This window comes from Fusarium flagelliforme (genome assembly GCF_020744385.1).
Source record: "Fusarium flagelliforme strain FIESC 12 MPI-CAGE-AA-0113 chromosome Unknown B0J16scaffold_7, whole genome shotgun sequence".
Lineage (NCBI taxonomy): Eukaryota > Fungi > Ascomycota > Sordariomycetes > Hypocreales > Nectriaceae > Fusarium > Fusarium flagelliforme.
Genome location: NW_025763509.1, coordinates 633,536 through 654,316, shown reverse-complemented (window position 1 = coordinate 654,316; position 20,781 = coordinate 633,536). Strand labels below are relative to the sequence as shown.

The window sequence follows — 20,781 nt, the reverse complement described above, 5'->3', positions numbered from 1 at the left end:
AAGCTTTCACTGGTATTTTAGAGTAGCTGGGCACGAGATAAGAGTCTGGGGCAAGCGGGGCTGGGGGGAATAAAGCAGGAAATCATTTATTTGACAGACCACTGTTATCAACGGTCGGCGGTGAGTTGAGTCCATTCAGCTCTTGGCCGTTTACCAACCGACCAATAATTAACTTTGGGCTAAACCTTACCCCAGACTCGCAAGCAAGGGTCCAGACATGATCATCTTTGCCTGTGTGCTGCGGCTAGGGCGTGCTGGTTTGCCGCGATCGGCGCTGAATAATTGGTAATTGTCAATCGCGGGGGAAAGGGAGAAGAGACATCAGGTCTGGGCATTGGCCGAGGAGATATGATCTGTTGGAACTGTCACCTGCCAATGTTTCGGTTGGTGTAGGGCTCGGGGAATGTTGACACTTCCTCGGAGCAGTGTGTACGGATGAGGATAGATCGACGCTGTTGGGAGAATGGTTATAGCCGGGTAATGTCATGGAGGTTTAGAAGTGATGGAAAGATGTCGCATGATTGTGTGATAGAGTAGGCTGGTAGCGCAGATTAGATATTTGAGAGCCCCAGGAAGTTTTGGAAATTTGTCACTGGTTCGTTCCAAAATTGCTCAATATTGGGTACGTCATCGCAACGAGTAGCAACAATCGATGAACACGCGGCCTACAGAATAAATCTAAATATACTGTGCAATACGAAATGTAGCCAGACGATATATCGATTGACTTTGACTCCACAGCTAAGTGGAACAATCTGAACATCGTGAGAAGTGAAACTCGCAGGTGGGTGACAGATTGTTCTCCAAGGCTTGGACCGTCAAAATAAGTATTTTGTCTTCGTGCTGGTCTAAGCTCGCACGATATAACTCAATTATTTTCATCTCATATTCTTTCGGCAGCCAATTCGTCTGATATCCTACCGATGTCGTTATTTACTAACTTCCGAAACACAACGTAGAGATCCACCGACTCCATCAGTAACATCCGAGCGATTTTGACAGCTGGAGATGGATCCCAATGACGTGCCGAAAATGCGGGGGTCTCAGACATCATCGACATCCACTTCAACATCTCGGTAATTAATTCCCTTTGACTTTCCGACAATCCCATGTCCAACATGACCGTTGCGACCGTTGCCACCGTTGCGACGCCAGTCAATATCGGCCGATGCACGCTCCAGCATCGCGTCGTCATGGCGCCCATGACAAGGCTCAGAGCTGATGAGAACCACGTACCGCTAGATATGATGCTGGAGTATTACTCGCAAAGAGCTTCGATACCTGGAACTCTGCTCATCACGGAAGCGACGTTTGTTTCAGAGAAATCGAGAGGCCGTGATGAGAACGCGCCGGGCATTTATTCGGAAGAACAGGTTGATGCTTGGAAAAAGATAACGGATGAGGTTCACGCCAAGGGTTCATTTATTTTCATGCAGCTTTGGCATGTCGGAAGAGCAGCCCGTCAACACGCTTTGGACAAAGCTGGGCTGGAGATGGTCAGCAGCAGCGACATTCCCATTGCCGACGATCATCCCACACCTCGACCTATGACTGCGGATGAAATTTGGGAATGCATTGGGTCTTTCGCTAGTGCGGCAAAGAACGCTGTCAATGCTGGATTTGATGGCGTTGAGATACACGCTGCGAATGGATATCTGATCGATCAATTCACTCAGGATACATGCAATAAACGGACCGATGAATGGGGCGGAAGTATCGAAAAGCGCTCACGCTTCTGTCTGGAGGTAGCCAGAGTGGTATCAAAAGAGATAGGAGCAGACCGAACATCTATCCGTTTGTCACCATTTAGTACTTTCCAAGCCATGAGAATGGACGATCCCAAGCCACAATTCACGCATCTCATTTCGGAGCTGAATCCCCTCGGCCTCGCATACCTTCACCTCATCGAGCCGAGAATCGCCGGAAATGTGGAAAGGATGGTAGACGAAGACAAGGAAAGTCTTGATTTTGCTTTTGATGCATGGGCAAGGTCGGCACCAGTGATTGTCGCGGGGGGATACACGGCTGAAACGGCAAGCCACGCGCTTGAGACGCGTTTCAGGGATGACACAGTGGCGTTTGCTTTCGGACGACACTTCATTTCGAACCCTGACTTGCCATTCAGGTTGGCAAAGGATATTGCTTTAGCGAAATATGACAGGGATACGTTTTACAAGGTTAGAAGCAGGGACGGGTATACGGATTATTCTTTCAGTGAAGCTTGGATTGAAGGACAAAGATTGTAGAGTAAGGAGTTTGGCTGAAACATGATATCATGAGTGAAAGATATTTGCGATAGATCAACAAAAAGGAAGGCCTCAAAGAGACTTGTCGCCAGATTTACATCCCTAGTCAATTTTTGGCGCACCAAACTAGGGTATAGCGGGTGCCTACACCAACACTGCTCTGACAAAGACAGCTACTAGCAGCCATTTGTGCCAAACACACGGAAACCGAACATCGGATTAACATTCTGTCATTTTTGTAACATTCTCTATCCTTACTGTTTGTTGGATTGGGTTGCAGCCATTGACGCCTAAAAGAAACAGTAACAGTGACACACGTGGCAGATCACATGACTCTGCTTCGTCCGCTTAAATCTACCAGGTTGCTTGGTGCGGGCACTTTCACTCAGCATAAGCGACGTGCCATCATTCAGCTCACTTAATTCCCTCTCACATCATTCTTCGGACCATAAACATATCTCAATCTCTTGGCGATGCGGGTCCCGTCGCCATCCTGCGACCATGCTCCCTGATGCCACCATCGACGCAGCAGCTGATAAGCTAGCCGAGTTCCGCAGAAACAACGCCCTCACGGAACTCCTCGACCAGTACACTATCCTAATTGAGGACTATAAGCGTCTCAAGAGCGACTATGAAGAAGAACGAGAGGGTAGAGAGCGATACAAACAGCTCGCTCGCGGCCAGGAGCGCAATCCTTTCGCTCTCGTCGTCGTAGATGGCGATGGATACATCTTTGACGAGCGCTTCATCCAGGCTGGTGAACAAGGCGGTAGCAGAGCTGCCAAACAACTAAACGATACTATCAAAGATAGTCTGCGTCGCAAGGGTCTCGAAAGCTGCGAGGTCATGGTTCGCGTGTACGCCAACCTTACCGGACTATCCAAAGCGCTGTTTAAGAACGGTCTCGTGGGCGCGGAAAAGCGATCTTTGTCGTCCTTCACAGCTGGATTCAACAGGTCGTACGGTCTGGCTGATTTTATCGACGCCGGCGAATTAAAGGAAAACGCCGACTTCAAACTCAAAGCAATTCTCAGACTCTATGCCGATAACGCCCAGTGCAAGCACATCTACTTCGCCGCATGCCATGATGTGGGCTATGTCTCGGATCTTACTCCCTTTAGGGGTAATAGCGAACGGTTCACGCTTGTTCGAACGCCGAGTTTGCTGTTCCATAAGGAATTTAACAAACTTGGTATGAACGTTGAGGAATTACCTGGCGTGTTCCGCCACACGCCTCTCCAACAACCTTACACTGCTGCCCCAGCAAAGGCGCCTTTGGGTCCGGCTCTTAGCAATGGCAAAGCATACACACCTACGAAAGAAAATAACGATGGCAGAACAGTTTGCAGTTTCTACATGCAAGGTAATTGCCGATATGGTAATAGCTGCAAGTTCGCCCATGACAGCAAAACGTCCAGTCAGACTAGCACACCATCCCCGAGCAACGGGATGAAATCCGACCGGTATAGTGGTGACTGGCGACGGAGCGCCACTTTATCCAACGGCGGAAAACTCAACATTGACTCTCTTCCCAAGAAGGAAGATATTCCCGAAGGCACGGTGCCCGTCAATGCACTCGAAGACCGTCTCGACGCCCTCCTACCCCCTCTCGATCCCGAGGCTGCGAAGCGCCTCAAACTACTTTCTCAAGAGCGCAAGTTCTGCAATAGTGCACAGCTGTATAACTCATGCGAGAACGAAAACTGTGAATATGAACACATGCCCATTGATGAAGATCTCAAGCCAGCCTTGGAGCACCTTGCTCGCTCGAACATTTGTTCGCGCCGAGGAGGTTGTCGTCGGGCGAACTGTGTCAACGGTCATGTCTGCCAGAAGGCGGACTGTCGTCACCGAACGAATGGTACTGGGAAGGGATACTGCCGATTCCCTGCCAAGGTTTGCACCGCTGACTATACGGTGGATGCGTATGTCCCGGCTGTCGATACTCCTACGTCGCCATCTATGGTGTCGCCTTCACTAGCATCAGAGGAAACACCCAATGCTGAGAATGGAGGAACAAATCTCTGGAGCCCTTATTAGCGACCATACTGCATATGAGCGGTATACGAAACATATTGGGAAGGAAGGAAAATGGCTCGCCAAGTACTTTGGAATAGATTGTTGGAGGCTTGGGATGAGGATCAGTCTTTACTATGGGTGGCTTTTTGGGAATAACAGAACAAATGTCGATTCAACTGGACATTTACAGGGATTTTTAGGGGTGATTGTATTCTGGGTAGCTGGGGTCGCTATACTTACATAACGAGGTACTCCTAGTAGGAATACAACCACATTGCTCTGGTGGTGGCCGAATACTTGAAGTGATAGAATATAGAGCTGCGTGCACAAGTTGAGGCCTTGGTGATGTCCCTCGGGGATGTTCCGTACACACGGCAGGCCGGCAGGTGTGAGACAGTCTGATTGTGGGTCCAATATTCGACGGTACATGACTGCGGTTGGTGGCTGAACGATGCAAATTTCTGACTGGTTGTGGAGGTGCTGTTGTCTCAGCCAAGTGAGAGAAGAGATCTCAGCTCGGGAAGAAACGATGCCCAAGATTCCCTGTTTAAGGGAGACAATGCAGGGTGATGGCTTCTTCACATCGCGCCAAGAGGGAAATTGCATGATATCACCAAAACCAGAGCCAATATTCGCAACTATCACTTTGCATTTGGGCTGACCAACAGATATGATATCATTTCTCATGCAGCCCCTTCTCGGCTCGGCAATGGATTGGCTACCTGTATTGGGCTGATGCCGTGAAGGCTACGATCTGAGACAGTTTCAGTCATGAGTGGATGGAAATTGAACAGTTCCCGCCAGTGAACAAATGAGAACACTTGATGTACTTTTTTTCACAAGCGATCACCTCGACCTCTTCCACGAAGGGTACAACTGAACTGCGAAATCAAGGCTGCTGTAGATACGAGTGAGGTGGCGTTTTACGAGCAAGATGGTGGGATTGGTCTTACTTGCATCTGTCGATTACGGAACGGGCCTTGCTTATCCCTTCTCGCGCATTGGATCAATGTCATTGGCAACAAAGCAAAAACACTTCAGGGCGGCTGCGAGTGTCCAACCACGGTCCGCAGCTTTCTGCCCGAGACACCACCCGAGATGTTGTCTCCGACTCATAGTGGGAACACCCAGCCGCCAAAGGGAATCTGCATATAAGACAGCAATGTTTGCCGACATCTGATTCATGAAGGCCATGCGAACAAGATGGAGTTCTACAACAAGACCAACCTTGGACCCGGCGCCTATGTTCAGCCAAACACCAACAATGCAGACCTTCATACGGCGATATCCTTCCTACTGCGCTCCAAACATGGTCTTGTCATCACATTACTCAGCCTAATCGTCATTCGCATTGTGTATAACCTTTTCTTCCATCCACTGCGCAACATCCCCGGCCCTATCTTCGCAAGAGCAAGCAGTCTCTGGAGACTCATTCGGTACTTTCGAGGTACTTGGCATGATGATGTCTTGGAACTTCACAAAAAGTACGGACAGGTCGTTCGGATCTCACCTGGTGAAGTGAGCTTTACGGATCAAGATGCCATCAAAGGTATCTATGGTCATGGGAAAACTGTGACCAAGGTAAGTGCGATCCCTACGAGCCAGGGTTGTGGACTAATGCGTGTGCAGGCGAAGTTCTATGATGCATTCATCGTGCCGAACATGACCGTCAGCTTCTTCGCGACAAGGGATAACAAAGCCCATCGGTTTCTCCGGTCGCGTGTCTCGAGTGCGTACTCGATGACGTCCATTCTCACCATGGAGCCATTGATTCAAGACGTGATGGATGTCAATCTGAGAAAGCTCGGCGAGCTGGCGGATGAAGGTGACTATTTTGCGATTGACAAGATGGTCAACTACTTCACCTCGGATGTCGTCGGGCAGCTAGCCATAGGTGGTATGGTCGGATTTCTGGAGCAGGGTAAGGATATCGGCGGAATCATCCAGTCTATCCACGATGGATTCTACTTCATGGGAAACATGGGTATTCTTCCTTTGCAAATGTTCTGGATCAACAACCCAGTATCGAAGTGGTTCACCAAGAACTTTGGCGGCGATCGACTCAACGCTTTTGACGTTTTCATCGATTGGCTCGACGGTCGCGTAGAGGAGAGAATGACGAACGGTCTTTTGCCTAGTCAGCGACGAGATCTCCTCCAGCACTTCATCGAAGCCAAGGATCCCCGGGGTCAACCAGTCGGCAAGCGAGATGTTATGATCGAAGGGGTAAATATCCTAGCCGCAGGTTCTGATACAACAGCCATTAGCATTTTAGCCTGTCTTGGCTATATCCTAACCGACCCTGATACGAAAACAAGGTTAATGGACGAGATCGATCACGCTTACCGGGAATTAAATCTGGATGAGGAAGGACGGGAGATTTCTTTCAAGGAAGCGGAGAAATTACCATTTCTGTCTGCCGTTGTCACGGAAAGCACCCGTCTTCATCCCTCCATTCAATACCAACTTCCCCGCGTTGTGCCATCGGAGGGATCTCAGATTGGAGAATACTTTCTTCCGCCAGGATCTACTTGCGGTGCGAGTGCGAGGGCTGTGAACTGTTCACGGGAAATCTTTGGTCCGGATGCGGAAGAGTTTCGACCAGAGCGATGGATTGCCCAAAATTCAAAGGATGAGGAACGGATAAAGAAGGACAAGTCGATATTAATGACGGTGAGTGCCTCCTTGGTCTTATGAGATGTGATATTGACTTGGTTTGCTAGTTTGGCATGGGTAGTCGCAGTTGTATTGGGAAGCATCTGGCAACTGTTGAGATGTACAAGTACATCGCTCAATTCTTCCGACACTTTGATGCTGAGCTTGAGAATGAGTTTCATCCTTGGACGACTAGGACGCAATGGTTTTCGTTCCACCTCGACTTTCGTGTTGCTATCAAGAGGAGGAAGCATTAACTACTCCAGTTGCGCGGGTCGGAGATTTGAGAATGGCAATTATAAAAGAAATCTCCTCAACGACACAAGTTCCATCTTTTTTGTAAATAAGTGTGATTCATAACGTCAAGAGTCAGAGGGGTGTTATGTTGATGGGAAGAAGGGACATGCCCTGCTGCAATCAGCTTTGTGGTCCAAACAAGGAGGTGCTTGCATCACAAACTTGGCCCGCTGATCTTTTATGGGGGAAACGCGCACTACATAGGAAACATATCGTTGCATGAATGCCCAGACATCCATTGTAGATCTTATGGACGATTCATGTCTATATATCGCCTAAGTATGACGATCAAACTTCCCACCCTAGACCTCCAACGTTGAATGAGCAAGTGTGAAAAAAGATTACCGAAATTGACAAATGACAAGTTCAGGGGTGGCACAGACGAATACACGTGGAAGATCCCAAGATTTTACCCGGAATGCGCTAATGACTTCGTAGCGTTGCTGATCGTGCTAAAACTTGACTCCGAAGATTCTACCAAATGAAGTTGTACGGGCGCATCTCGAGTCAGATGACCTTTTTTGATCAGCAAGTTGTCAAAGAGTTGGACTGTTTATCAGGTAGTTGGGTTAACTCCGGATCTGCAAGATGGGTTCGTGCGGGAGGAGTTTGTCTCCGATGTCAATGCAGATCGCTTCTAGTGCAACACTCAGTTGTTCCTCAACACGTGGGTACGTACAGAGGGACATCGGTTACAATGCCCTGTTCGGCAAAGCCATCTATAATGTCGGTAAAAAGAAGATGAATAAACTTCGCCGTAAGCTATTGGAAGTGGAAAATAATGGGAGACTAATTGAACGAATGAGGTGAAGCAAAATGCATTCTCCCCCTGATCATGTTTCAGAAGAAGCAGCCACAGCCACCAAAACAGTAAAAAGTCGAGTGCAGTGCCGCAGTTTATCCTGGTAGATGATTAAATAAATGGAGACGAAAGACTTGGCTTTGACTAGAGATTTAGCTCTGGCAGGTCTGCTAATGACAAATGGGGAAGGCCGCGGAACCATGCTGAAAAGATTCCCCAGTACCGAGATGTGAGACGACCAGTCTAACCATGTGGCGTTGAGAATTCTTTTAGTGGCTGTCGCCCCTGATTCTGATCTGGCACCGAGACCAAAGAAAAGCTTGTCGCTCTGGAGGTAGAAGTGAAACCGAAGGACCCGGCAGTAGTCGAAACTTAATCAACACACATTGACATTCTGGCGCACACGAATGGAGATGGCAACGGAAACATCCGTGAGACTCTTCTCCTCTCACCCTGGACCTAGTAAACTCAGAAAATCATCATGCACCTTAATGATCCTCTCCAGCTCCCCGGGTAACAACCTACAAGGATACTGTGGCACTGGCCCGAGGTTAAATGACAATCCCGGCAGACTATACCAAGCTTCGTAACCACCCCAACAAGGAATCGTCGTCCAGATACTGTATTGTTGACAAGCGTACTGTAGTGTCAAAGCGCAGGATAACCTTCGGCAGAAGATGGTTTCGCCACGGTTCACGCCAATCCGTTTCCGGCTGTGCGCCCCGGAGCCACTGACACCAACGACTGCAAGCTAACGGCCTGACGTACAGTCTGTATGGGATCGTCGGCCCCGTTTCCTGTGAAAGCTGTACACTTCCCCTGCGTCCCGGACAATTTGGTCCACTGTGGCTTGGTCTAGAGCAAAACGTGGTTCTGCTGCAGCATGCGGAATTGCCATGCACTTGCCATGCACTCGGTATTAAAGCTCAACAAACCCCAGATCTGCATCTCCTTGCTTCTGTCTTGCTTCCTTTCTCGGGGTCCTGTCATTTTCTGTATCTTACCTCGTCACTCTTTCAAAATGGCGTCTACAAGTGATCACAAGATCGCTTCCATGGCCATGGGCTTCACCCTCGGCTTCGGCCTCCTCACCGTCTGGGAAGCATGGAAACAAACACGCCGAAACAGAAATCCTTTGCGCAGCACATACATTTACATGCTCTGGGGAGAAATTGCTGCGAATCTTTGTATTGCTATCATCGGATGGGTTTTCTTGGATGGAATTATCGGCCCGACGTAAGTACTGCATGTCACTGACGCATTCTGGTTGACTAACGTTAGTGCTCTAGTGTCCCTGTTCTCTTCTTCATTCTGTTCTTCTGGGTCTGGGAGATTCAGTTACTTCTTCAGATTATCGTCAACCGAATTTCTATCATCGCTGAGCATCGGTCTACTATCTTTAAGCTGAAATGGGGCACGGCTATTATCATAACGCTTGTCAACATCGCTGTTTTTGTTATTTGGATTCCTTCGCATACTGTACCCCCTGCGAGCGAGACGTAAGTTTAGCTGCATTCACCGAGAGCCGTGGAGCTTTACTAACTGTCGCATAGATGGGTTAAAGTCAATGATGTCTGGGATCGCATCTCCAAGGTCATCATCCTCATTGTCGACGCCGGACTGAACTGGTATTTCCTCCGAACCGTCAAGAAGAGACTCGTCGAGCAGCACAACTTGAAGAAGTATGAGCCTCTCGTCGGCTTCAACGCCAAGCTCATGGTCGTCTCCATCCTCATGGACGTAAGTCACCGCCCTGCACTTCCTCATTCCAGTACAGTCACTAACATTCACAGGCCATGCTCATCGGTCTCATGTGGCTCCCCAACCAAGTCGTCTACATCCAATTCCACCCCGTCGCCTACATGGTCAAGCTCAACATCGAAATGTCCATGGCAAAGCTCATCACACGTCTAGCCAAAGGCGAAAACACAGACGAATACTACCCCTCCCTCTCCCACTCTGCCCACGGTCGCAGCGGTCACCGAACGGACGACGCCCCTTGGACAAACGGAGGAAACAACGTCCATCTTACACACCGATCTAAAGTTGTCGCTGGAGACTCCGATGAGGATCTCCCTAACCATGGCCCTGGTATTCATCAGCGAACGGAGTTCCAGGTCACTGTTGAGAATAGTCCTGATCGTAATCCTTTCAAGGGTGGTTCGGATACGGATGAGATTCCTTTGACGCATGGACATCCTAAGCAGGTTGTCATTGAGGAGATTAGTCGTGGTCCTTCTATTTCGAGCAGCAGACGATCATAAGATACCCTCTCCATCTCCTTGAATAGCATATATATTTAATACATCAATCTAATACATAAAATGTCCATCTATTAACTCATCTCGGCTTCTCTCCTCTCCTTAGTCTAGTCCTCGAGCCAACACGCGCCATTGTGAACTACCACCAGATGCTGGCCCACCAGCTCACCCGTGGGGCACTTGTCGCGTCGGCCAACTTTATCAAATCTCATCGGAGGCAGTACTAAGACTTGCACTAAAACCAGCACAAGTCGGACTAATAGACGTGTCACCACAACACCACGCTGGTGGGGCTTTTCACAATGATCGTAAGCCCACTCGCCAAAAGGCTGGCGACTGCTCAACGGCATGGAAATGAAAACCGGTGTTAATCAACTGTGGTAGAGGACTTCTGCCTTCCCTGGTGGAGTTTCCCTTCCTTGCCATACGATTCCCGCGGAGTGCAACTTCTATATTGAAATATGGCCCACAGGGACAATCCTTTAGGTAGTGACGGAGTTTTTCTTCGTCTGACCACCAGAAATAGTGGCGTGTCACCAAATTTGGGTTGTCATGTGGCTTGGCATCGTTCAGGTACTTCCGCGCACACTACTCGTCAGCAGATTCCATCTCGCCAGAAGTTAAAAGCACGTCTTTTTCAAAAGACACTTCGTTATCAATATGTGCAGACGACCATCCACTTAACTCCATCCTCAGTGATGTTGGCTCCGAAGCGGTCTTCGACGAGTTCCTTGTCATCTGCACGACTCTATAGAATATCTCACTAAGTCACTTATGCGCCCGCATATATCGCTTTCAGCCTCGTTAACACTCACTACATTGATGCCTTATAGCTATCTAAGAGTTTTGAAATGGAAGACACTTATAGGGTTTGCTAGCATCCGTGGCCGACTGAGATGCTAACAAGAGCAGGACAATACATCCACTATAAGTCCATGACTGACAATGAATTCAAAAAGTTTTATCGTTTCCAGTGATGAATGCCTAAGATAGTGTAGTGGTGTATTCCTTTTTTCCTTTCTTTTTCTTCTTTTCTTTTTCTCAGAAATCATGATACGTGTTGACAAACTCATCATCATTCCAAGTACAATTCCCATCCCATGACCAGTCCTGACAGAGCATATCCAATACATCGTCTACCTCTAATCCATCGGCCCACGAGTAGAAGTCTTGATCTGCGCTCGCGTTTGAATTGATTACTGAGTCAGGTTGAGATTCGCCACCTCGGCGAATCAGCTCGCAACTAGCTTGGTAAATCTGGCTTACAACACCATGACTACGACGTGCTGTCAAGGACCAATCTTGCATTTCTTGGAAAAGCTTGAGAGCCATCTGGACTTGATCTTTCCATTCAACAACCGATGGATTTTGAGGCTGCCATAGCATACTCAATAAAGGTATCATTGCGGCTTGGTAAAGAAACCATACAGCGTTCCATCCAGACATCTGATGGCCCACCCAGCTCTGAGCTATATCCTCGATAACGGTTTTGGAGAGCTGCTGGCATTTCTCTATGGCATTGTAATCATGTGGTGGAGCTAGTTCAGGGAGGCTGACGCAGCTGGTAGTGGCGTCAAGGAGTGCCGGCCGATATAAAAGCATACGCAGATTCCAGTATCGCCATCTCATGACACACCGGGCAAGGTTAACTGGCTCAGCGCAGTTTTGATCACTGCTGGACAAGGAAGGTAGTTGGTCGTACCAATTGATCAACATATTGTCAAAGCGGTTACGATCCTCCCGACTGAGAAAAGGAGTGACGACAAGCATGTCTTGTATTTCGGTCGCAATCCGGCAGAACTGAATGTTCTCAACCAGTATAATCGTTCCCATGTGCTGCCTTGAGTTTCGTTCCTCGTGTGAGGTTGGAGAGATCAGAAGATAGTCAAAGGCATACGGATTTGAAGACCTTCCACCGGATACGTAGTCGACTCCGAGTTTCGGGGGTTGGACATCGATCGACGGGCAGAAACGACCGAAAGAGGGATGCCCCAAAGTGGTAGTTGTCCAAGTTTCAAGACAGACTAATGACCACCAGGTCCGCCGCCGTATTTCCGCCGCCTTGAACAGAGTGCCATCTACCTGTTGCTCCAAAGGCTCTCGATGGAAGCCAAGTGCGCTTGCCATCCGAAGGGCAGCGCCAATAATAGCATTGCCTTTGTTAGGCTGATTGATATAGTGAAGATAATAACCCCCAAGGAGAGCAAGAGCCTGCAGTGTTTCGATATGGCTGCTGCCAAACGCGTTAAGATCAAGGTACTTCATGGCCTCGGTATAATACTCGCAGTGGTCCCGATCACTTGATTTGTTAGCTACAATGCTACCCATGGCCAAGACCATGTTGAGCAAAGAGAGCCAAGGTGCATCATCTCGTCGACTGTTAAGATGATGTGTGCGGAAGGAGGTTTCATCAAGCATAGGTGTGAAGATGTGGATACGCTCGAAATAAGCATTGACTAGTGCTTGATCCTTGCCATTCCCTCTTATGCAAGTATTCTCTGTGATGGATCGGGTTGATTGGCGAGAAGGTAAAGCCTCACTACACTTGACGGGGATGTTGCTGTTTGTGTGATGACATGCTAGTAGAGCGCGTAACTGTGGTCGCATCTGAAGCATGGCTCCAAGTGCCGCTTTTACGGACGAGATTCCAAGATAAGAAGCCTGCTTGTCTAACGGGAGAGATAGTGCATTTACATCATCAGCCTCAGGAGGCAGAAGATTTCGCTCTCGTCGTTCCTCATCCCATTCCGAATTTTGGGCCAGGAGCTCCTTAGTGATGCTATCGGAGGGAGAGGGTATAGTCATGTCGGCTGGGACACCGTGTATCACGAGTTCACGAAGTTCTTGGCCTGATAATGAAGCGAGATTTGATATATCATGGTTGGGGAAAAGGTGATGTATAATGGAGTTGCGTTCCTCGAGACGTTTGGACAAGTTTTCGAGCGTTCTGTTACCGGAGCGTTAGAGATTCGACGTGATGTAAAGATAACAGCTAACTACCAGTGGAGTACTCGCCTTTTGGAAGGGATGAGCCGCTGGCTGTGTTCGACGTAAACGCACGCTGCCTACCATCACACCTTATCTTGCGACGTTTACAGTCTACACAAGCGCGCAAACTTTTGACAGGCTTTTTCTCGACCATTCTGCTCGAGCCGGGCGTCTCGGCAGTGCCCTGGACTTTAACGACGATCAGTGACAGCCAACATAGATGTGGGTTGAACCTACATGTATAAAACATTGTGGCTTTTGTTGAACGGTCTGATTGTCTAGAACAGGCCGGTGCTTGGAAACTGATATGTAGAGAAAGTTGCTAAATCAAAAGCGTGGAAAGGATAATCCTCCGACGTCAAGGGGCCAACCTTAAAATCTTACGAGGATGGTCCAATCGGATCATACGCACGTGAGCAAAGGTAGAAGGGATGGATGTCAGGTGCTTGCAAATCTGGGGAAGGGAATCCCACTAACTAGTCTTAGCATCCGTTGAGTACGCCTCAGTAGAGTGAGCCTCGGGATCGAAAAAAAATAACGGAATGGCTTACACCAAAATTCGCTGATCAACCACCCATATGCTTCCGCTGTTTTTCCCGACCCCCTAGAGTGGGTTCTGGTTTTCCTTCCGGCGTTTCGTTAACTAAAATGAGGGGGAGATGGCACTAACCCAAGTGGAAGCGGGACTAGAGCACCCGCGGTCTGAATGGGACTAGTGGAAGCTGGTTTGCAGTACCTCGGTTACATACTCCTTACAAGACATGGATCTACAGGAGGGATTTTCCCCTCCTGTAAATGTATACAGCGCAGTACAGTCATGTTTAGTATCATCTGGGGTACATGCGCTTCGTTTTGGAGGATTGGGCTTTCTGACCACTATTCATGGACTAAACAAGATTACTACGAACTAACTGAAACGTCCGTCATGGTGGCAAGGCCTTGAAGAGCGTCTTTGTTGGTAAAGACTCAGGGAAGACTTGCCACCCTTCCTGGAACCGATCACAGCCAACAAATTCTAGCGATCGCTGGGCAACAAAATAACTAGGCTTTCTCGATCTTGAGTACCGCGCCTTGACTATCGAGTGCAATTTCCTTCTTTTGCGTAGACATTTTGACAGGGTTCTCAGCTTCGAAGATCTCATCAAGCTCTTCCAGCTAGATCCTTGGTTAGCGAAATTCACACGACGACCCTCATGCGAACAACTTACAGTGCGACCTTTTGTCTCGGGAATGAATACATAGATCAAAGCGACTTGGATGACATCCCAGACAGTGAAGATTATGTATGTTTTCCAACCAATTTCTTTCATGGCTACAGGCCAGGCAAACTGGTTCAACAGACCAGCAGCATTGACAGCAAGATTGGAAAAGGCCATACCTTTGGCGCGCATCTCGAAGGAAAGCACTTCCACCGGGTAAAGAGCCTGCAGAGGTGTGATACCGAAAGAAAACACGGCGCCAAAGATGAAGACCATGGACAAGGCGGCCTTGGATGCCGTAGTGTTGGAGTAAATTGCCTTTCCATTAGCGTCGAGGCCTATGTAGGACTTGGCAAACTCGGAAGAGGCAATTGTCATGCCCAACCAGACAACTGTGCACGCACAAAAAGAGAACAGGAGCAAAGGACGACGGCCGATCTTGTCAACGAGACAAGCACCGAGTATGGCCCAGATGAACTGCTGGCAATAATTGAGCAAGGTGATGTTGGCCTGTTCAATGGCTCCAGTGTAACCAGCAGTTTCGAGTACTGAACCGAGGAAGTAGGAAAGCACAGCATTTCCAGCCCACTGACTGAAGATAGAGATGGCCAAATTGCAACAAAGGCGGTAGACGGCAGGTCTGTTACAAAAAAGAGCACGGTAGTCCCACCAACGCTTGTCACTGCCATCGAGATTCAACGATTCCTCATACTCAGCAAGCTGCAGGATAACCCAGGGCGACTCTGGGTTTCCGTGGCCGTGATAGCGTGTGAGAATGGCTTCCGCGGCCTCCCTCTTATTGTGAACGTACAACCAGCGGGGGGACTCGGGGATCAAGAGGCTCAGGAGAACGATCAGGCCGGAGCAAAGTGCTTGCAGCCAGGTTATCAACCGCCAAGAGTAATCTCCGCCTGTGTTGAGTCCAGCTCGGGCGGATCCGGCCGCGATGATGGCACCCGAGAACCACAGTGTGTTATACATGGCTGGTAACCCAAGTCAGTCGTTGAAGGAAAGCACATTCCGAGTTATCAACTTACCTCCAACACGTCCACGATACGCCGGATGGTTGATCTCGATGACGTACATAGGTCCCGCAGAGGCTGCCAGAGATACGCCGAAGCCCAGGAGGAAGCGTCCTCCCATGAACTGACCCGAGGAATGGGAGAGACCTTGGATAATGGTTCCAACAACGATGATAAGTGAGCCCGAAAGCATTCCAACTCTGCGACCGAAGCCATCGAGGACAGGACCGACGAAAGGAAGCGCAACAACGCCTCCAATCTGGTACATGGCGGATACGATGCCCGCCCAGATGCCGCTGCTTTCAACACCATATTTTTCTCGAAACCAGGGGTTTTGCAAGAGATTGTTGATCAGACTTCCATCGTATCCGTTCATTGTGCTGCATAAGAACCCGACAAAAGAGAAGCAGTAGATGAGGATTTGTCCTCGGCTCCATGCATGGGGTGGATCTTCGATCATGGCTTTGGCGAAAGCCTCGTTGCCAGCTACCACCTTCGTCTCGCTAACTTCTTTATGGTTCTATAAAGAATATGTAAATGACTGACAATCATGTGACTACATCTGCATTTGTGCATGGGACAATCATACCTTTTCGACCTCATCATGGACGTGGTGATGGACTTTGTCTTCCATTGAAGCCGACCTTGGAGTCATAGTGCTGATAACAGCCTCGAAAACTTCACAAAGGATTTGTTATAAAGTGACTGGTGTAGATGTGTCAAGGTGGATGTTCCAAGCAACAGAGCGCAACCTGGAAAAGTTCACAACTTGGCCAACTTATAGTTGAAAAGATGACATGGTGCATGGGATGAGGCGGCGACGAACTTTGCCTGAAAAGGCCAACGGAAGTGAGACAAGCCACTTATGAGTACTTGCCAGAAATGTTATCGTCTGTTAGTTTCTTTTCCAAGTGAATAATCTGGTGCTGTCATGATCCTGGACGCTTAGCGCAGTCGGATTGTGGAGTATGGGGTGAGTGGCCTGGAACAATGCCCAAAACGGACACGGAAAACTTGGCTCTGCGGCTGATAAGACAAATTGGATACGGGTGCCACGTCCCGTGTCAGGAACGGCAGCTTACTTGACAATCAGCCACACTAAGTCTTGACAAGTATTTAGACAGCAATTTGCCATACCCAGCTCTCATCAACAACTGGCATACTGTCGCAACTGAATGCTTGAAGATTATTTCCCCTCATTCAGACCTTCATACCTACCTAACAGCCCTCCTTGGCCAATCATCGCCATTGACCATGGTGGTAACAGCACAACGTTCCCTACTCGAGAAAGGATGGTCTTTCAAAAAGGTGACGGATGGCGACGATGCCTGGAAATCTGTTGCCAGGGTGCCCACGGTAGCTCATATGGATTTGCTGGATAATGGACTGTATGCATACCATTCACGACACTTGATACATACTGACAACTCTTGCAGTATCCCTGATCCATTTCTCGACATGAACGAGCTGGATGTTGAATGGGTGGGAGAAACTGACTGGGAATACCGCACCACGTTTGACTCCCCATCGACAGACAGTGCGTCAGTATACCTTATTTTTGACGGCCTGGATACCTTTGCCGAGGTGAAGCTCAACAACACCGTCATCCTCAAGAGCGACAACATGTTTTTGAGCCACCGTATCGACATCACTGGCCACTTGAACAAGACCGGGAGTAATGTGCTTCTCATCAATTTCGAAAGCGCGTTGCTGAAAGGCCGTGAGCTTCAGAAAGAGTATCCCAACCATCGCTGGGAACTTTTCAATGGAGAGGCTGGGCGATTAACTGTTCGAAAGGCTCAGTACCACTGGGTAAGTGCAAGATCAAGAATGCAATACTTTGGGGTTATGCTGACGGACGTGAAGGGTTGGGATTGGGGCCCATTACTCAATACTGCTGGCCCGTGGAGGCCGGTACGACTTGAAGTATCTTCCGCTCATATTAGTGACATGGCTGTCAAATATGAACTTTCTCCAGATCTGAAGAAGACTGAGGGCACAGTGGAACTCAGCGTTGTTGGAGAATTTGACGAAGCCAGTCTATCGATCCATTGTCAAAATACGAACGTGTATACATCAACAACAAAGCGATCTTGCGGGAACGACTTAGCTATATCCTTTTCTATCGGTATGTGGTAACAACATTTCACTACAATAGCGACTGTACTGATTGTTCTCTAGAGGACCCAAAGCTTTGGTATCCCGCTGGGTACGGCGACCAAACACAATATGATATCACTGTCAGTGTTTTGAGAAACGGCCAAGAACTTGACAAGGTGACTAAAAAGAGTGGTTTCCGACGATCTGAGCTGGTCCAGAATCCTGATTGTCACGGAAAATCTTTCTTTTTCAAGGTCAACAACATTGACATTTTTTGCGGTGGCTCATGCTGGATTCCAGCCGACAACTTCCTGCCTAGGATCACGTCTGCAAAGTATCGAGAGTGGCTGGAGCTTATGATAGAAGGGCATCAGATCATGACAAGGTAGGATGTCAGTCATAGGATATCGATACAAGATTACTGACATGGGTCATTAGAGTGTGGGGTGGAGGCATTTACGAAGACGATGCTTTTTACGACTGTTGTGATGAGCTTGGTATTCTAGTTTGGCAAGACTTTATGTTTGCTTGTGGGAATTATCCTGTCGGGCCATCTATGATCCAGTCGATCCGTGAAGAGGCGAGACAGAATGTTGGACGACTACATCACCACCCTTCTATCATTATCTACGCCGGAAACAATGAAGACTACCAGGTGCAAGAGGGTGCAGGCCTCGAATACAACCCAGATGACAAAGATCCCGGATCATGGCTGAAATCAAACTTCCCCGCTAGATACTATTACGAGTACCTATTGCCTGGAGTGATATCAGAGGTATCTCCAGGAGTGACATACTGGCCCGGTTCGCCGTTTTCCGGGGGTAAAGATACACCAGACAAGACCACTGGTGATCTTCATCAATGGAACGGTACGTGATTGATCTCTTGCTGATGATCTGCGCTTATTGACTTGGGGTAGTTTGGCATGGAACACAGGAAAAGTACCAAGTTTTCGACACTTTGGGTGGAAGATTCAACAGCGAATTCGGCATGGAAGCCTTCCCTGCTTTATCCACTATCAAACACTGGATCACCGATAAGTCTGAGCGTTTCCCACAGTCTCAGACTATGGATTTCCATAACAAAGCCGACGGTCATGAACGGCGCATAGCTACCTACGTGGTAGAAAATTTTCGACCGCTTCCAGACTTGGAGGTAATGATCATAGGTCCCTGAGCCTCCTGCACATATTAACTAATCTATTCACAGGGTCACTTGTACCTCACTCAGCTCTGCCAGAGCGAAGCGATGACCCATGCCTACCGCGACTGGCGTCATCAATGGGGTGATGACCGTCGATGCGGGGGTGTCCTCGTGTGGCAAATGAATGACTGCTGGCCCGCGATTTCTTGGTCTATCGTCGACTATTTCCTTACTAAGAAGCCAGCATATTATGCGATACGTCGAGCTCTGAAGCCCATTGCTGTTGGAGTCCAACGGCAGCACCATGACTGGAGTGTTGTTCATGCCAGACCAGCAAAGACATCCTCATTTAGTGTTTGGGTCGCCAGCAGTGAACGACAGGAAAGAACCGTCACAATTGACATTCGCTTCGTATCTATTAAAACAGGCAAGGATGTGAGAAACAAGATTGAGAAGAAGGACCTAGTTCTCGGTCCTAATGGAACCACCGAGGTTTTTACTGGTCAAATAGACAACACGAAGGAGGAGCCACATGTTATATCAGTGCGTGTTCTGAAGGATGGCATGTGTGTTTCTCAGGATATTGATTGGCCCCAGCCCCTCAAATACCTCGACTTCTCCGCAAGAGGCGTTGAGGTTGGACTTACATCTGATGGGTACCGCCTCACGGTCAAGAGACCTACTAAAGGCTTGGTCTTTGAAGAGACTGCAGGCGTGTCACTGGAGGATAATTGTATCGACCTTGTCCCTGGAGAGGATTTTGTCGTCAGAGTGAAAGGAAATCAAGCTTTGGCTAAGTTGCCAAGATATAGATATCTTGGAATGTAGGGTTATAGAAGCTAGAGGTAGTTATATTGGGATTTGTCAATCCTCTGCTGTATTGCACCAAGGCTAGTCCAGCTTTCGGGATGTCAAAGATGGTAGCGATATAAAAGGCTTTGCAAATAGTGACTTTTATGAAACAGGCTGGGAAGCTTTCCTTTGGCGGGACGCTGCCACTGGATTAGGCGAGCCAGATTTTACGAAACTAGCTGCTATATTAAAATCATAATCTAGGATGTTATTATTATTAACATTTGAGATTTTGGTTATTTCAGAGTATATGTAATATAACTGCTGGCGTTGTAATATAAGTACTCTCTTTATACAATGTTTTAAGATAGAGGAATTTAATTAGATGCTATTTAAGTATGGAAAAGGTTTAACAAGGTCTATAAGTAACTTTTAGGTACACTAAATAGATATTTCTTTCAGATTAAGTAAAGTTTTACTTGGTATATTACTATGTATAATATAAATCTATCTGCTTTCCCGAGACTTAGGCAAACGTCCATGGAAGCTGGTTTGGTGCTTTTGTAAGGTATCAAGTCTAGCAAAACTCTTCTCTCCACATTCAAAACAGTAAAAACGTTTGCGAAGCTCCTTTGGCAGATGTGTATCTAAATGTCGTTCCAAATCTCTTTCCAGAAACATATTGCCACAGTATTGACAAGGAATAAGAGCTCCAGGTGCGTACGTATGGGAACTATGATCTTTGTTAGGGATAATAGCTTATCAATTTCACAATAGATCACGTACTTTGTGTTTTGAGCATTTCCTATGGAACCACAAATCTGATCTGGGCGATGGAAGTCCATCCAAATACTTGCGGCTTCAGTGGTTGAAACAGCAAAGGGTTGGGAATTAGAGTTGCATGTCTGTGGCTGTTGACGTCCTATGTCGACCTGTTGCATGGTAGGATTTCCAAAGTATAGAGGCATGTTGCTGTGTTGCCGAGAGTTAAAAGAAAACACGGAAGATTGCTCAATATCTTCGAAATGCGTAGGTGAAGTATAATTGCTCTAACCAGCCAGAATATCTTCACCCCCAGATTGGACAACTGAAATCTCCCGATCATTCGCCTGTGTGCTGGAACTGGTATTGGACAGTGTTGGCACAGAGCTAGCTTCGAATGTAGCCTCGGCAATGCTTACATTCGGCTCGTTTTCTGCTTTTGCGACCTCTTCAACACATAGTCGTAGCACCTCCAGGTCATCATGAGTCCACTGA

At 48.1% G+C, this 20,781-nt stretch overlaps 7 protein-coding genes across 7 annotated transcripts; 5 read left to right on the top strand and 2 right to left on the bottom strand.

The window, feature by feature from the left end:
• Positions 1–968: 968 nt before the first annotated feature.
• Positions 969–2,537, top strand: B0J16DRAFT_181518 (uncharacterized protein). The gene has a single exon (XM_046122611.1). It carries the CDS (start codon positions 1,110–1,112, stop codon positions 2,244–2,246), a length of 1,137 nt encoding a protein of 378 aa, XP_045978698.1. The 5' UTR covers positions 969–1,109; the 3' UTR covers positions 2,247–2,537.
• A 1-nt stretch (position 2,538) lies between these two features.
• B0J16DRAFT_181523 (uncharacterized protein) lies at positions 2,539–4,342 on the top strand. Its single transcript, XM_046122612.1, has one exon. It carries the CDS (start codon positions 2,748–2,750, stop codon positions 4,284–4,286), a length of 1,539 nt encoding a protein of 512 aa, XP_045978697.1. The 5' UTR covers positions 2,539–2,747; the 3' UTR covers positions 4,287–4,342.
• Positions 4,343–5,927: 1,585 nt separating this feature from the next.
• B0J16DRAFT_273472 (cytochrome P450) lies at positions 5,928–7,177 on the top strand (the record flags this gene model as incomplete). The annotated part of the gene is made up of 2 exons (XM_046123644.1): positions 5,928–6,938; positions 6,989–7,177. 2 exons carry the CDS (start codon positions 5,928–5,930, stop codon positions 7,175–7,177), a joined length of 1,200 nt encoding a protein of 399 aa, XP_045978696.1.
• A 1,863-nt stretch (positions 7,178–9,040) lies between these two features.
• Positions 9,041–10,283, top strand: B0J16DRAFT_323814 (uncharacterized protein; the record flags this gene model as incomplete). Its single annotated transcript, XM_046125795.1, has 4 exons — positions 9,041–9,255; positions 9,309–9,518; positions 9,573–9,759; positions 9,813–10,283. The coding sequence occupies 4 exons, from the start codon at positions 9,041–9,043 to the stop codon at positions 10,281–10,283; spliced, it is 1,083 nt and encodes a 360-aa protein (XP_045978695.1).
• Positions 10,284–10,953: 670 nt separating this feature from the next.
• On the bottom strand, positions 10,954–13,518 carry B0J16DRAFT_403994 (fungal-specific transcription factor domain-containing protein; the record flags this gene model as incomplete). The annotated part of the gene is made up of 3 exons (XM_046132758.1): positions 10,954–13,227; positions 13,358–13,457; positions 13,506–13,518. 3 exons carry the CDS (start codon positions 13,516–13,518, stop codon positions 11,322–11,324), a joined length of 2,019 nt encoding a protein of 672 aa, XP_045978694.1. The 3' UTR covers positions 10,954–11,321.
• A 530-nt stretch (positions 13,519–14,048) lies between these two features.
• B0J16DRAFT_292073 (general substrate transporter) lies at positions 14,049–16,123 on the bottom strand (the record flags this gene model as incomplete). The annotated part of the gene is made up of 4 exons (XM_046124310.1): positions 14,049–14,423; positions 14,477–15,450; positions 15,505–16,009; positions 16,079–16,123. The coding sequence occupies 4 exons, from the start codon at positions 16,121–16,123 to the stop codon at positions 14,310–14,312; spliced, it is 1,638 nt and encodes a 545-aa protein (XP_045978693.1). The 3' UTR covers positions 14,049–14,309.
• Positions 16,124–16,743: 620 nt separating this feature from the next.
• On the top strand, positions 16,744–19,591 carry B0J16DRAFT_309771 (glycoside hydrolase superfamily; the record flags this gene model as incomplete). The annotated part of the gene is made up of 7 exons (XM_046124931.1): positions 16,744–16,877; positions 16,926–17,301; positions 17,356–17,617; positions 17,671–17,974; positions 18,028–18,458; positions 18,509–18,744; positions 18,799–19,591. 7 exons carry the CDS (start codon positions 16,744–16,746, stop codon positions 19,558–19,560), a joined length of 2,505 nt encoding a protein of 834 aa, XP_045978692.1. The 3' UTR covers positions 19,561–19,591.
• Positions 19,592–20,781: the final 1,190 nt, after the last annotated feature.